Source organism: Orcinus orca, chromosome 18, assembly GCF_937001465.1.
Source record: "Orcinus orca chromosome 18, mOrcOrc1.1, whole genome shotgun sequence".
In the NCBI taxonomy this organism is placed as follows: domain Eukaryota; kingdom Metazoa; phylum Chordata; class Mammalia; order Artiodactyla; family Delphinidae; genus Orcinus; species Orcinus orca.
In genome coordinates, this window is record NC_064576.1 from 60,786,478 (window position 1) to 60,803,998 (window position 17,521).

General features: G+C 43.7%; 1 protein-coding gene across 5 annotated transcripts in view; it reads right to left on the reverse strand.

Annotated features, from left to right (window-relative positions):
* EBPL (EBP like) overlaps positions 1-15,675 on the reverse strand; it is a 95,657-nt gene extending 79,982 nt beyond the window's left edge. For 2 of the 5 annotated variants that reach the window (XR_007473045.1, XM_033436873.2), the window contains exon 1: positions 15,269-15,675. Coding sequence is in view for 2 of the 5 variants with exons in the window: in XM_033436873.2 (XP_033292764.1) it covers positions 15,269-15,439 (171 nt within the window). In the remaining 3 variants the exon portion in view is untranslated. The remainder of the gene's footprint in view (positions 1-15,268) is intronic. The other 3 variants (XR_007473046.1, XR_007473047.1, XM_004274609.4) reach the window with 3 other exon arrangements.
* Between the last annotated feature and the right edge of the window lie 1,846 nt (positions 15,676-17,521).

The following is a 17,521-nucleotide window of genomic DNA, read 5'->3' on the forward strand; positions in this document are numbered from 1 at the left end:
TTATATCTGTAACTAAATCTATATGTATATATAGGTCTATCTATCTACCTAGATCTATCTATCTATCTAAAGAGATTTATCATAAGGGACTGGCTTCTGCAATTATGAAGGTTGACAAGTCCCACCATCTGCAGGGTGAGTCATCAGCAAGCTAGAGACCCAAGAAAGCTAATGTAGTTCTAAGTCCAGAGGCCTGAGAACAGGGAGAACCAATGGTGGCGATCTAGTCTGAAGGCCAGCAGGCTTGAGACCCAGGAAAAGCCATTTTTTCAGTTCACGTCTGAGGGCAGTACAAAGCCAAGGTCCCAGTTTGAAGACAGTCAGGCAGAAGGATTTCTTGCTGACTTGAGGAAAGGCCAGATTTTTGTTCTAGTCAGGCCTTCAATTGATGGGATGAAGCCCACCCATGTTAGGGAGGGCACTCTGCTTTACTCTACCAATTTAAATACTAACCTCATCCAAAAACACCCTCACAGAAACACCCAGAATAACGTTTGTCAAAATATCTGGGTACCGAGGAGCTTCAAGATGGCAGACGAGTAAGACGTGGAGATCACCTTCCTCCCCACAAATACATCAGAAACACATCTACATGTGGAACAACTCCTACACAACACTTACTGAACGCTGGCAGAAGACCTCAGACCTCCCTAAAGGCAAGAAACTCCCCACGTACCTGGGTAGGGCAAAAGAAAAAAGAAAAAACAGAGACCAAAGAATAGGGACGGGACCTGCACCTCTGGGAGGGAGCTGTGAAGGAGGAAAGGTTTCCACACACTAGGAAGGCCCTTCACTAGGGGAGATGGTGGGGGGGCCGGGGGGGAAGCTTTGGAGCCATGGAGGAGAGCGCAGCAACAGGGGTGCGGAGGGCAAGGCGGAGAGATTCCCTCACAGAGGATCGGTGCCAACCAGCACTCACCAGCCCGAGAGGCTTGTCTGCTCACCCGCCGGGGTGGGCGGAGCCTGGGAGCTGAGGCTCGGGCTTCGGTCAGACGCAGGGAGAGGACTGGGGTTGGCGGCGTGAGCACAGCCTCCAGGGGGTTAGTGCACCACGGCTGGCTGAGAGGGAGTCCAGGAAAAAGTCTGGAGCTGCCGAAGAGACAAGAGACTTTTTCTTCCCTCTTTGTTTTCTGGAACGCGAGGAGAGAGGATTAAGAACGCCGCGTAAAGGAGCTCCAGAGACGTGCGCGAGCCACAGCTATCAGCGCGGACCCCAGAGACGGGCATGAGACGCTAAGGCGGCTCCTGCCACCACCAAGAAGCCTGTGTGCGAGCACAGGTCACTATCCACATCTCCCCTCCTGGGAGCCTGTGCAGCCCGCCACTGCCAGGGTCCTGGGATCCAGGGACAACTTCCCCGGGAGAACGCACGGCGCGCCTCAGGCTGGTGCAATGTCATGTTGCCTCTGCCGCCGCACACTCGCCCCGCATCCGTACCCCTCCCTCCCCCAGGCCTGAGTGAGCCAGAGCCCCCGAATCAGCTGCTCCTTTAACCCCGTCCTGTCTGAGCGAAGAACAGATGCCCTCCGGCGACCTACACGCAGAGGCGGGGCCAAATCCAAAGCTGAACCCCAGGAGATGTGTGAACAAAGAAAAAGGGAAATCCCTCCCAGCAGCCTCAGGAGCAGCAGATTAAAGCTCCACAATCAGCGTGATGTACCTGCATCTGTGGAATACCTGAATGGACAACGAATCACCCCAAATTGAGGAGGTGGACTTTGGGAGCAACGATATATATATATATATATGTATATATATATATATTTCCCTTTTTCTCTTTTTGTGAGTGTGTATGCGCATGCTTCTGTGTGTGATTTTGTCTGTATAGCTCTGCTTTTACCTAGGGTTCTGTCCATTATTTTTTTGTTTGTTTGTCTGTTTTTTTAGTATAGTTTTTAGCGCTTGTTATCATTGGTGGATTTGTTTTTTGTTTGATGGCTCTCTTCTTTCTTTCTTCCCTTCTCCTTCTTTTTTATTTTTTTTTTTTGCGGTATGCGGGCCTCTCACTGCTGTGGTCTCTCCCGCCGCGGAGCACAGGCTCCGGACGCGCACGCTCAGCAGCCATGGCTCGTGGGCCCAGCTGCTCCGCAGCATGTGGGATCCTCCTAGACTGGGGCATGAACCCGCATCCCCTACATCAGAAGGCGGACTCTCAACCACTGCGCCACCAGGGAAGCCCTCTTTTTTTTTACTACTTTAAAAAAAATTTTAATAATTATTTTTTTATTTTAATAACTATTTTATTTTATTTTCTTCTTTCTTTCGTTCTTTTTTTTTTCTCTCCCTTTTATTCTGAGCCATGTGTATGACAGGCTCTTGGTGCTCCAGCCAGGCGTCAGGGCTGTGCCTCTGAGGTGGGAGAGCCAAGTTCAGGACATTGGTCCACAAGTGACCTCCCGGCTCCACGTAATATCAAACGGTGAAAACCTCCCAGAGATCTCCATCTCAATGCTAAGACCCAGCTCCACTCAACGACCAACAAGCTACAGTGCTGGACACCCGATGCCAAACAACCATCAAGACAGGAACACAACCACACCTATTAGCAGAGAGGCTGCCTAAAATCATAACAAGGCCACAGACACCCCAAAACACACCACCAGATGTGGTCCTGCCCACCAGAAAGACAAGATCCAGCCTCATCCACCAGAACACAGGCACTAGTCCCCTCCACCAGGAAGCCTACACAACCCACTGAACAAACCTTACACACTGGGGGCAGACACCAAAAACAACGGGAACTACGAACCTGCAGCCTGCAAAAAGGAAACCCCAATCACAGTAAGTTAAGCAAAATGAGGAGACAGAGAAACACACAGCAGATGAAGGAACAAGGTAAAAACCCACCAGACCTAACAAATGAAGAGGAAATAGGCAGTCTACCTGAAAAAGAATTCAGAATAATGATAGTACAGATGATCCAAAATCTTGGAAACAGAATGGAGAAAATACAAGAAACGTTTAACAAGGACCTAGAAGAACTAAAGAGCAAACAAACAGTGATGAACAACACAATAAAGGAAATTAAAAATTGTCTAGAAGGGGCTTCCCTGGTGGCGCAGTGGTTGAGAGTCCACCTGCCGATACAGGGGACACATGTTCGTGCCCCGGTCCAGGAAGATCCCACATGCCGTGGAGCAGCTGGGCTCGTGAGCCATGGCCACTGAGCCTGTGCATCCAAAGCCTGTGCTCCACAACGGAAGAGGCCACAACAGTAAGAGGCCCACGTACCACCAAAAAAATAAAAAAAAATAAAAAAAAATTCTCCAGAAGGAGTCAATAGCAGAATAACTAAGGCAGAAGAACAGATAAGTGACCTGGAAGATAAAATAGTGGAAATAACTATTGCAGAGCAGAATAAAGAAAAAAGAATGAAAAGAACTGAGGACAGTCTCAGAGACCTCTGGGACAATATTAAACACACCAACATTTGAATTATGTGGGTCCCAGAAGAAAAAGAGAAAAAGAAAGGGACTGAGAAAATATTTGAAGAGATTATAGTTGAAAACTTCCCTAATATGGGAAAGGAAATAGTTAATCAAGTCCAGGAAGCATAGAGAGTCCCATACAGGATAAATCCAAGGAGAAACACACCAAGATACATATTAATCAAACTATCAAAAATTAAAAAGAAATATTAAAAGCAGCAAGGGAAAAACAACAAATAACACACAAGGGAATCCCCATAAGGTTAACAGCTGATCTTTCAGCAGAAACTCTGCGAGAAGGGAGTGGCAGGACATAATTAAAGTGATGAAGGGGAAAAACCTACAACCAAGATTACTCTACCCAGCAAGGATCTCATTCAGATTTGACGGAGAAATTAAAACCTTTACAGACAAGCAAAAGCTAAGAGAATTCAGCATCACCAAACCAGCTTTACAACAAATGCTAAAGGAACTTCTCTAGGCAAGAAACACAAGAGAAGGAAAAGACCTAAAATAACAAACCCAAAACAATTAAGAAAACGGTAATAGGAACATACATATCGATAATTACCTTAAATGTAAATGGATTAAATGTTCCTACCAAAAGACATAGACTGGCTGAATGAATAAAAAAACAAGACCCATATATATGCTGTCTACAAGAGACCAACTTCAGACCTAGGGACACATACAGACTGAAAGTGAGGGAATGGAAAAAGATATTCCACACAAATGGAAATCAAAAGAAAGCTGGAGTAGCAATACTCATATCAGATAAAATAGACTTTAAAACAAAGACTATTACAAGAGACAAAGAAGGACACTACATAATGATCAAGGGATGAATCCAAGAAGAAGATATAACAATTGGAAATATTTATGCACCCAATATAGGAGCACCTCAATACATAAGGCAAATACTAACAATAAAAGGGGAAATGGACAGTAACATAATCATAGTAGGGGACTTTAACCACCCCACTTTCACCAATGGACAGATCATCAAAGATGAAAATAAATAAGGAAACACAAGCTTTAAATGATACATTAAACAAGATGGACTTAATTGATATTTATAAGACATTCCATCCGAAAACAACAGAATACACTTTCCTCTCAAGTGCTCATGGAACATTCTCCAAGATAGATCATATCTTGGGTCACAAATCAAGCCTTGGTAAATTTAAGAAAATTGAAATCGTATCAAATATCTTTTCCGACCACAACACTATGAGACTAGATATCAATTACAGGAAAAAATCTGTAAAAACTACAAACACATGGAGGATAAACAATACACTAGTTAATAACCAAGAGATCACTGAAGAAATCAAAGAGGAAATCAAAAAATACCTAGAAACAAATGACAATGAAAACACGACGACCCAAAACCTATGGGATGCAGCAAAAGCAGTTCTAAGAGGGAAGTTTATAGAAATACCACCCTACCTTAAGAAACAAGAAACATCTCAAATAAACAATCTAACCTTACACCTCAAGCAATTAGAGAAAGAAGAACAAAAACCCCCCAAAGTTAGCAGAAGGAAAGAAATCATAAAGATCAGATCAGAAATAAATGAAAAAGAAATGAAGGAAATGATAGCAAAGCTCAATAAAACTAAAAGTCGGTTCTTTGAGAAGATAAACAAAATTGATAAACCATTAGCCAGACTCATCAGGAAAAAAAAGGGAGACGACTCAAATCAATAGAATTAGAAATGAAAAAGGAGAAGTAACAACTGACACTGCAGAAATACAAAGGATCATGAGAGATTACTACAAGCAACTCTATGCCAATAAAATGGACAACCTGGAAGAAATGGACAAATTCTTTTTTTTTTTCTTTTTTTCTTTTTTTAAACATCTTTATTGGAGCATAATTGCTTTACAATGGTATGTTAGTTTCAGCTTCACAACAAAATGAATCAGTTATATATATACATATGTTCCCATATCTCTTCCCGCTTGCGTCACCCTCCCTCCCACCCTCCCTATCCCACCCCTCCAGGCGGTCACAAAGCACCGAGCTGATCTCCCTGTGCTATGCGGCTGCTTCCCACTAGCTATCTACCTTACGTTTGGTAGTGTATACATGTCCATGCCTCTTTATTGCTTTGTCACCGTTTACCCTTCCCCCTCCCCATAGCCTCAAGTCCATTCTCTAGTAAGTCTGTGTCTTTATTCCTGTTTCACCCCTAGGTTTTTCATGACATTTTTTTTTTCTTAAATTCCATATATATGTGTTAGCATACGGTATTTGTCTCTCTCTTTCTGACTTACTTCACTCTGTATGACAGACTCTAGGTCTATCCACCTCATTACAAATAGCTCAATTTCGTCTCTTTTTATGGCTGAGTAATAGTCCATTGTATATATGTGCCACATCTTCTTTATCCATTCATCCGATGATGGACACTTAGGTTGTTTCCATCTCTGGGCTATTGTAAATAGAGCTGCAATGAACAGTTTGGTACATGACTCTTTTTGAATTATGGTTTTCTCAGGGTATATGCCCAGTAGTGGGATTGCTGGGTCATATGGTAGTTCTATTTGTAGCTTTTTAAGGAACCTCCATACTGTTCTCCACAGTGGCTGTATCAATTTACATTCCCACCAACAGTGTAAGAGGGTTCCCTTTTCTCCACACCCTCTCCAGCATTTATTGTTTGTAGATTTTTTGATGATGGCCATTCTGACTGGTGTGAGATGATATCTCATTGTAGTTTTGATTTGCATTTCTCTAATGATTAGTGATGTTGAGCATTCTTTCATGCGTTTGTTGGCACTCTGTATATCTTCTTTGGAGAAATGTCTATTTAGGTCTTCTGCCCATTTTTGGATTGGGTTGTTTGTTCTTTTGTTATTAAGCTGCATGAGCTGCTTATAAATTTTGGAGATTAATCCTTTGTCAGTTGCTTCATTTGCAAATATTTTCTCCCATTCTGAGGGTTGTCTTTTGGTCTTCTTTATGGTTTCCTTTGCTGCGCAAAAGCTTTTAAGTTTCATTAGGTCCCATTTGTTTACTTTTGTTTTTATTTCCATTTCTCTAGGAGGTGGGTCAAAAAGGATCTTGCTGTGATTTATGTCATAGAGTGTTCTGCCTATGTTTTCCTCTAAGAGTTTGATAGTGTCTGGCCTTACATTTAGGTCTTTAATCCATTTTGAGCTTATTTTTGTGTATGGTGTTAGGGAGTGATCTAATCTCATACTTTTACATGTAGCTGTCCAGTTTTCCCAGCACCACTTATTGAATAGGCTGTCCTTTCTCCACTGTACATTTCTGCCTCCTTTGTCAAAGATAAGGTGACCATATGTGCGTGGGTTTATCTCTGGGCTTTCTATCCTGTTCCATTGATCTATATTTCTGTTTTTGTGCCAGTACCATACTGTCTTGATTACTGAAGCTTTGTAGTATAGTCTGAAGTCAGGAAGCCTGATTCCTCCAGCTCCATTTTTCGTTCTCAAGATTGCTTTGGCTATTCGGGGTCTTTTGTATTTCCATACAAATTGTGAGATTTTTTGTTCTAGTTCTGTGAAAAATGCCAGTGGTGGACAAATTCTTAGAAATGCACAACCTTCCAAGACTGAACCAGGAAGAAATAGAAAATATGAACAGACCAATCACAAGCACTGAAATTGAAACTGTGATTAAAAATCTTCCAAGAACAACAACAAAATTTTCCAACAAATAAAAGCCCAGGACCAGATGGCTTCATAGGCAAATTCTATCAAACATTTAGAGAAGAGCTAACACCTATCCTCAAACTCTTCCAAAATATAGCAGAGGGAGGAACACTCCCAAACTCACTCTACGAGGCCACCATCACCCTGATACCAAAACCAGACAAAGATGTCACAAAGAAAGAAAACTATAGGCCAATATCACTGATGAACATAGATGCAAAAATCCTCAACAAAATACTAGCAAACAGAATCCAACCGCACATTAAAAGGATCACACACCATGATCAAGTGGGGTTTATCCCAGGAATGCAAGGATTCTTCAATATACGCAAATCAATAAATGTGATACACCATATTAACAAACTGAATGAGAAAAACCATATGATCATCTCAATAGATGCAGAGAAAGCTTTTGACAAAATTCAACACCCATTTATGATAAAAAAAAAACCCTCCAGAAAGTAGGCATAGAGGGAACTTACCTCAACATAATAAAGGCCATATATGACAAACCCACAGCCAACATCATCCTCAATGGTGAAAAACTGAAATCATTTCCACTAAGATCAGGAACAAGACAAGGTTGCCCACTCTCACCACTATTATTCAACATAGTTTTAGAAGTTTTAGCCACAGCAATCAGAGAAGAAAGAGAAATAAAAGGAATCCAAATCGGAAAAGAAGAAATAAAGCTGTCACTGTTTGCAGATGACATGATACTATACATAGAGAATCCTAAAGATGCTACCAGAAAACTACTAGAGCTAATCAATGAATTTGGTAAAGTAGCAGGATACAAAATTAATGCACAGAAATCTCTTGCATTCCTATACACTAATGGTGAAAAATCTGAAAGTGAAATTAAGAAAACACTACCATTTACCATTGCAACAAAAAGAATAAAATATCTAGAAATAAACCTAACTAAGGAAACAAAAGACCTGTATGCAGAAAATTATAAGACACTGGTGAAAGAAATTAAAGATGATACAAACGGAGAGATATACCATGTTCTTGGATTGGAAGGATTAACAGTGTGAAAATGACTCTACTACGCAAAGCAATCTACAGATTCAGTACAATCCCTATCAAGCTACCACTGGCATTTTTCAAAGAACTAGAACAAAAAATTTCACAATTTGTATGGAAACACAAAAGACTCTGAATAGCCAAAGCAATCTTGAGAAAGAAAAACGGAGCTGGAGGAATCAGGCTCCCTGCCTTCAGACTATACTACAAAGCTACAGTAATCAAGATAGTATGGTACTGGCACAAAAACAGAAATATAGATCAATGGAACAGGACAGAAATCCCAGAGATAAACCCACGCACATATGGTCACCTTATCTTTGATAAAGGAGGCAAGAATATACAGTGGAGAAAAGACAGCCTCTTCAATAAGTGGTGCTGGGAAAACTGGACAGCTACATGTAAAAGAATGAAATTAGAACACTCCCTAACACCATACACTAAAATAAACTCAAAATGGATTTAAGACCTAAATGTAAGGCCAGACACTATCAAACTGTTAGAGGAAAACACAGGCAGAACACTCTTTGACATAAATCACAGCAAGATCCTTTTTGACCCACCTCCTAGAGAAAGGGAAATAAAAATAAACAAATGGGACCTAATGAAACTTAAAAGCTTTTGCACAGCAAAGGAAACGATAAACAAGACGAAAAGACAACCCTCAGAATGGGAGAAAATATTTTCAAATGAAGCAACTGACAAAGGATTAATCTCCAAAATTTACAAGCAGCTCATGCAGCTCAATATCAAAAAAACAAACAACCCAATCCAATAATGGGCAAAAGATCTTAATAGACATTTCTCCAAAGAAGATATACAGACTGCCAACAAACACATGAAAGAATGCTCAACATCATTAATCATTAGAAAAATGCAAATCAAAACTACAATGAGGGGCTTCCCTGGTGGCGCAGTGGTTGAGAGTCCGCCTGCCGATGCAGGGGACACGGGTTCGTGCCCTGGTCCGGGAAGATCCCACATGCCGCGGAGCGGCTAAGCCCGTGAGCCATGGCCGCTGAGCCTGCGCGTCCGGAGCCTGTGCTCCGCAACGGGAGAGGCCACAACAGTGAGAGGCCCGCGTACCGCAAAAAAAAAAAAAAAAAGAAAAAGAAAATGGTCATGAAGAACCTAGGGGCAAGATGGGAATAAAGACGCAGACCTACTAGAGAATGGACTGGAGGATACAGGGAGGGGGAAGGGTAAGTTGGCACAAAGTGAGAGAGTGGCATGGATATATATACACTACCAAATGTAAAACAGATAGCTAGTGGGAAGCAGTCGCATAGCACAGGGAGATCTGCTCGGTGCTTTGTGACCACCTACAGGGGTGGGATAGGGAGGGTGGGAGGGAGGGAGAAACAAGAGGGAAGAGATATGGGGATATATGTATATGTATAACTGATTCACTTTGTTATAAAGCAGAAACTAACACACCATTGTAAAGCAATTCTACTCCAATAAAGATGTTAAAAAAAATCTTTTTTGATACCCCATGGCCCAGTCAAGCTGACACGTAAAATTAACCATAATAAACATTTACCATTAATACACACCTAAACTAACTGTGATTCACCAGGCTCACCAAAGAGCACAAGGACTATAAATTCATTTACCAGAGAGGATATCTAGCTTAGAGTAGAACTGATGAAGATGACGATGCCAAAAAAGGAAAGGAAAACAGGAGCCAGTAACAGACGGTGAATTAAAAGGCAACTTCAGACCTCATGGTAAAGTAGGAGGAGGAAGAAATTTTTAGAAAGTCCCAAGGTCGGAGGCTGAAGTTATTGTGGTGGAAGGCGAAGAACAGATGGTGATGTTAAATGGAAAAGGGTAATGTCCCAAATACACAAATCAATAGGGACTTAAGCAGCCTCAGGATTTCTTGAAGAAAGACTACCCGTGGGTGTTAAGGCAGAATGAATGGAGAGACTAGCCAGCCCAGATTTTCTGTGACAACTGCCCTGCACCCTGACGGACAAGCCCAAGTTGTGCTCCACAGTGATGAAAAGGTGGGAATGACTAGTCAAGGGGCTTGAGCAGAGGACAAGTGGTAGACTCAGGCAGACGCAGCTCTGCTGGAGGTCAGTTCACGGGGCCAGGCAGCACACGGTGTCTGTGCGCACACGCCTCTGCCCTTCACTCTCCCCTTGACCAGGCTCCTGCTCACAAACAGGCTCAGACTTTCCCATCTTAAACCCAGAGTCTCTTGCCTGCCCCTGCCTGTCTTTTGAGCTTTCCTTTGTAAACAAAGAAGAACAAAGGGTGTTGCTGAGCTCCCAGCCCTACAAGAATTAAGTCAATAGCCACTGCAGTCGCTGACAGCGCACCCTGAGAGGAACTTGGGATGAAAGACAGGGTGAGACACTCTGTGCTTCAGAAAAACAGGCCCCATAGGTAGTTAGACGCATATCTCAGGAAGAATTTTTAAGAGCCAGATCCTTGCATCTTCCTGTACATGGAAAAGCACTGATATCATTAACTGGAGATATCTGCTCTTTGCGACTAGCAGTGATCTTTTACCAAGATGTAGGCTGACTGCACGTATTCCCAAGCCAAAAACCATAAACAAGCTGGTTTCTCCCCCATCTTTTGGGAGTAGTTTCCTCAGAGCTCCCAAGAGGTTGTCTCCTGGCCCATAGTCTTCAGTAAGGTCCCTGAATAAAACTCAAAACCCTTAGATTGTCCATTTTTCTTTAAGCCGGTGCCTTCCTACACTCTCCTTGCTCCCACCACCAAATCTCCTTGCATATGCAGCCTCCACTTCTTCTCTATCCTACCTGCTAAGCCCCTGCCTCTGGCTCCTGGTCCCTCCATTCAAGCAATACTACTCTACCACTGACTTCCTGATGGCTGGTCCCAGAGGCCCTGGCTCAGCCTTCACCTTTTTTTAAATTTATTTTTATTTATTTATTTATTTTTGTGGTACGCGGGCCTCTCACCGTTGTGGAGCACAGGCCCCAGACGCGCAGGCTCAGCGGGCATGGCTCACGGGCCCAGCCGCTCCGCGGCATGTGCGATCTTCCCGGACCAGGGCACGAACCCGCGTCCCCTGCAACGGCAGGCGGACTCTCAACCACTGCGCCACCAGGAAAGCCCCTTCACCTTTTTTTAAATGTTAAATTTTAGTTTTTTAAATGGTGCTGCACATTTAACAGGGATCTTGAAATTCCCTCCCTTGGGTCCCAGGACCCAGCACTATCCTGTTCTTGGTCTTTCCCACTTTCTCCACTTCCTGATCTTCCTCTCCCTATTGTTCAATGCAGACATTTTAAAAGACTCTGCTGTCATCCCTCAGCCTTTTCACCTTTCTGTTTTCTCTTACTCAGAAATCACTCATCCCCAGGGCTTCCTGTTGTCTCTTCCAAGGCAGTGAAGAACTTCCAACTCTCTATTCTGCCCTGTTTTCCCAACAGGTCTTACATTTTCAATGCCTCTGGCCATTTCCCCTCAACCACACCCCCAGCCCCAGATTCACAGTTCTAAAATCCGACTTTCCTGTCTTTGTTAAAGTTATCAACATTATCCATGTCGGCCAGGTTCTAAACCCCAAGATCATCTCCACCCACAATGTAAAAGGGGTCAATTTGACTTAAAAATTCTCCCCTGCAAAGTCTCTTGTATTTATCTTTCCTCCCCGTTTTAACTTCCAGCATCACCTTAGCTCAGCTCTTTCTTCTCACTCCTAAAATACTGCAATTGCTTTTAGCTGATCTTCTTGCCCCTGAACTGTCCTTTCCAATCCACCCTGCACCTGTTGGGAGACAATTCTCCTTGACTATCTCCTAGTCCTGCACTGTCTGAGATGTCTGAGCACAGGCATTTACACATAATTTAAGAATATTTATGTAAGGAGACATTCCAGGGAAGTAGAGCTTAGAGACATCTCCCTCCTGAGAAAAAGACCTTGCCTCCTCTTCCCCAGAGAAGATTTGTTTTCATGCCTGAGTAAAGATACAGTCTCTCTCTCGAGAGAAGTACGAGCAGGTCACCAGCAGCTCCATATAAGAAAGGAGCCTAATTTGGGGGTTTTCTCCTGTAATGCACCCCCAGCACGCGCAGGTATCATCTGGCCCTCACTGTATTGCCCTGTGGAGCTTGGGGAATCAAACAGGCTAACTTGTTTAACTTGTAAGAAGGGTAAAATCTCAGACCCCTTACAGTTTGACTTATACCACCACCAAACTATCTTTTGCAAGATCTACTTTGGCCATACTTCCTTGCTTGAAACCCTTCAATGGCTTCCTACCACAGAATAAAACTCCAAGTCTTACCTGTCATTCAAGTTCCCTTTCCTGCCTGTCCTCCCACTTTATATAAGGGACTTGAGAATTTGAGGATTTTTGCATCCTCAGGGGTCATGGAAGCAACCTACCATGCATACCAAAGGAGGATTATAGTATTGAGAAAGAAAGAGAAAGCAAAGTTTTCAATAATCATCTAGGTCTGTAGATGTTTGTCAGTTGGAGAGATGTTGCTGGAATCTTACCCTATGTAAATCTTGTGCTCTAATCAATCTGGACTTCCAGATGTTTCCCAAACATAGGAGTACACATCCTGCTTCCAGGCTCTGGCCATGCCTAGAATGCTATACTTAGATCGCAGATGAGGGAAAACCCATGAAGCACCAGTGCAAGAAATGCCTATTGCCAACTTTTGAGGGATGGTGAGTCACGCCATTGATTTCCTCACGTATGTCACCATGGCTCCTACCAGATGAGAAACGAACCAGACCTTCATCTTGGCCATAGCTGACTAAACTGAAGGTCAGTTCTGCAGCCCCGAATAACCACAGTCTGGCTGGACATCTGGGAGGTGAACTACCTCTGGGAATGCTTGGCCTGAAACTCTGTCCAATAGGGGAGCTCTGCATTTGATGGCGGCCAACAAACCCAAACATCTCCTCTATTTGAGAAGTAAAGGCAAAAGGGGTGAGGAGAAGCAGCTTAGGTTCTAGTGGGAACAAGTGAGTTGTGGTTTCAGATCTCCTCCAGGCTCTACATTCCAATCTTAGCTCCTGCCACATTTCTAGGTATTCTTGCAACGAACGCCCAATTATCCCAAAGATAATACGGACATGCATTTGTCTTGCAGGCCTCAACCACTTAGTCAAGTGCCTTCTCACCAATCTCTAAGACTTGTGTACCAAGATGCTGGTTGAAATAGTGTGTAAATAGTAAATTTAACCAGCCAATATTAACAGGCCTGTTTTTATTTATCATATTTCTTCATCAATTGTAAGATATATCCCAATCTCAGAGACATAAAATATCAACAAAAGAAGCCACAGTGGTTATGTCATTCATTGTTGCAACATGCGAAAAAATGTACATTTTAGAATTAAAGAACTAAGATATGGTGCAAACAGTGGGATGTTTTGCAGCTGGGACAGGTAAACGGCACAAGATGGGGCCGTGGGTGGGGGCAGGGAGGCATTTCCTTTAGAACAAGGACGGGGGAGAGTGGAGCAATGATTCCACCCATGGGGCTACACCTTAAGTTGCCACAAATGGAGATGTGTGTAGTGCTACCTGTCACAGTCTGTGAGTGAAAAGTATAATTAATTTTAAACCAGGTGGAAGACATATATGTATATGTTTTAGTGTTTTTATAACTTTTTTGTGTGTCTAAAATATAATACTCTCTTAAGTGGGCCTAGCAACCTGTTTTACTGCCCCTGTTCTTTGGGACACCTTGTGTTCACTGACAGCTTAAAAATCAATTCTATAAATAAAGGAGTTAAGGGAAGTATTTACTGTCTGTTGTCTCCACAAGTTGACTATTAGGAAAGAAGGAATTTCATCATTCCAGCAACATCTGGTATGTGCACATATCCAACGGATAAACATCTATAGCCCTAGATGATTATCCAAAACTTTGCTTTCTCTTTCTTTCTCAATACTCCATCTCTCCCTCAGTATCCTCAGGTGGATTGCTTCCAGGACCCCTGGGGATACCAAAATCCGCAAATGCTCCAGTCCCTTAGGTAAAAATGAAGTAGTATTTGCATAGAACCTGACATCCTCCCTTATATTTTAACTCCTCTCTAGCTTACCTTTAATGCCTCACACAATGGAAACGCTATGTAAATAGCTGCGGGGAAGTAGGTTGTGAGGGTGGCAAATGCAAGTTTTGCTTTTTGGAAATTTCTGGATTTTTTTTTTCTTTCTGGTATTTTCTATTCTCCACTGGTTGAATCCACAGCTGCCGAGGAGGATGGATTGTATAGACTCTGGCTTCACATTAGCTATAGGTTTGCCTAGATTTAAGCAAGGTCAAATTTGCAAAAAAATATATTGTGGCATAGTTTTAAACAAAGCTTTAAAATAAGAAGTGCGTGCACAGGGATGGGGGCATTTTCAATAGAATCCCTTAAATACAACCGTCCTGGCCATTTATAAAGTGAGTTGAACTTTTAAGGATATGTTTCCTAAAGCCTGGCGTGAAAGAAAGTGCAAGCTTTGGAGCCAGACTAAACCTGACTCTGAATCATGCCAGTTGTGTGGCACTATAAAGTCACCTAACTTTGCAGGGCCCGTTTTCTCCTCTGTAAAGTGGGGACAATAACAAGTACCTTAGGGGGTGTTCATAGGTCAGAAATTTTAAACACAGTACTGTGCCTGCATACAGTCGTCACCCAACAAATGGTGATTACTATTGCGGGGCGGGGGGCTGGTTTTGGTCCCGGGCCCAGCACGCCTCATCACCTCTCCCTGCTCCCTCTGGGGCATTCAAAAACTCTCTCAATTACGTTCAACATTTATGTGCAGGATAAGATGTTAAGTAAGTCAGGCCTTTCTGTAGTTTACAAACCGACTAACAACACCGTACACGAATAACAATTTTCACGGTTTTCTGATTTTTTGTTTTTTCTTTGGTAGAGGAATTGGCAACATAGGGAGGCTGCGCTCTCTTTTTACAGACTTGGCACCTCGGAGAGGTGTAGTATCTGGCCAAAGGCCACGGGCACCGCGGCCTCCACAGGTTTCCCGGGTCTCCCGCCACAGGGGACGGGGCGGCCGAGTCGTCCATGTCGTTTTCTGGAAACTCTCTGGGACGAGGGAGGGAAGGGTCCCAAGAGAGGCGGCGTCCGCCCGCGTTTTCGATGCCGAGGCGACCACACTTACCAGCGCGAAGTGCACCAGGGCGTCGAAGCAGAGCCAGGCTAGCGCCCCGCGGTCCGCAGCCCCCAGCCCGCGGCCCAGGCGCAGACCCAGTGCGCAGCCCACGGCCAGCAGCGCGGCGCACAGCAGCAGCGGGCCTCCAGCCGCGGCGCCCAGTTCCCAGTCGCCGCGCATGCTTCCCGCTCCCGGCGCCGACCGCGGGGCACCAACAACCGGGATTGCCCGGTGCGGCGGGAGAAGCGGGGCGGCGAAGGGGCGGGGCTACTCGGCCGGGACTGGGCGGAGCGGAGCGGACGGAGGCTTACTCTTCCGCCTGGCCGCCGGGCCGCCCGGCCGCCCTGCCGCCCCGCCGAGTCGTTGGCTACCAGAGCCCGGAGGTTTTCTTAAGCCAGGAACGTGCTCACCTCCTCGCTTTACTGCCGGAACCAAACCTATTACCAGACCACGCCCGAAGGGCTGGTAATAGGGCCACACCATTTGACGCAGTGTGATTTTTAACAAGGTTCAAAGCCTTACACCACAAAGTGAAATCCAGATGGTGGAAATTTTGCCAATAGAGGGGGGAGAATTTTAGGGACAAAAGGTTCTAATTAGGCTCTTGCAAGCAACCACCACTAGGTATTTTAAAGCCCTTGTGGCTTACTCTGACCCTATATCTTAAAAATCCAAAAAGCAGGGACTTCCCTGGTGGCGCAGTGGTTAAGAATCCGCCTGCCAATGCAGAGAACACGGGTTGTATCCCTGGTCTGGGAAGATCCCACATGCCACAGAGCAACTAAGCCCGTGCACCACAACTACTGAGCCTGTGCTCTAGAGCCCACAAGCCACAACTACTGAGCCCGTGTGCCACAACTATTGAAGCCCGGGCACCTAGAGCCAGTGCTCCGCAACAAGAGACGCCACTGCAATGAGAAGCCTGCACACCGCAACAAAGGGTAGCCCCTGCTCGACGCAACTAGAGAAAGCCCACGCACTGCAACGAAGATCCAACGCAGCCAAAAATTTTTTTTAAAAAAATCCAAAAAGCAGCAAGAGTATGAGGGAGAGGAGCAATAGGCCACATCAGCTTGGTACTAGATGCTTTTACCTGTGGTATCTTATCTTCACAACAACCCTAGGAGTTCAGTGTTTTCTTATTTTACAAATGTGAAAAGAGGCTCAGACATTAAATAATTTGTCTAAGGACGCTCAGTGGCTGGGCCGAGGCCAGAGCCCATGAATGGGTGTCCCCAAGGCCTTTGCTTTTTGACCCTGCAGTGTGAGTAGATACTTAATATATATTGACAACTACAGTCGGCCCTCTATATTCGCAGGATTCGCATCTGTTGATAGGAAGGGACAACTAATGGGACTTGAACGTGCACGGATTTTGGTACACATGGGGTCTTCTGGAACCAATGTCCTGTGGATACCGAGGGACGACTGTATAGCTCTCCTTCAGTGACGTGCCCCTTTGTTCCGATCACCATGTTTAACCTTTTCCATCCAAAAACAACAGAATACACATTTTTCTCAAGTGCTCAAAGAAGTCAGAGTTTAAAAAGATTGTAACCCTTATTGATCAAGCCTGTGTTTTCAATTTGGGGTAGCCAGGTAAAATATAGAATGCCCAGATAAATCTGAATTTCAGATTTTTTAAAAAAATGAAATTTTAAGTATATACTTATACCAGCATATAACTAGGGTACTTGTGCTAAAAAGTCATTTGTTGTTTTAAAATGTGGTTTGTACATCTAATAGAATATTATTCAGCCATAAAAAGGAAATCCTGATATGCTACAACATGGATGAACCTTGAGGACATTATGCTATGTGAAATAAACCAGTCACAAAAAGAAAAATACTGCATGATTCCCCTTATATGAAGCACCTAAAGTAGGCATATTCCTAGAGACAGAAATATAGAATGGTATTTGCCAGGGGCTAGGGGGAGGGAGAAAAGGTGACTTGTTTAATGGCTATAGAGTTTCAGTTTTGTAAGATGAAAAAGTTCTGGAGTGTGGTTGCACAACAATATAAATACACTTAACACTACTGAACTGTACACACTTGCAAATGTTTAAGATGGGAAATTTTATGTGTATTTTACACAATTTAAAAAATGATTTCTGGCATTGAACACAAATTCAAACTTTCCCCCTTAGTTACTCCGTATCGTTTTTTACATAGCAGTTAGCACTAGATGAAATTATTTATTTATACATGTATTGTTAGTCTCTTGCCACTAGAGTATAAGCTCCACAAGGCCAGGTGTCT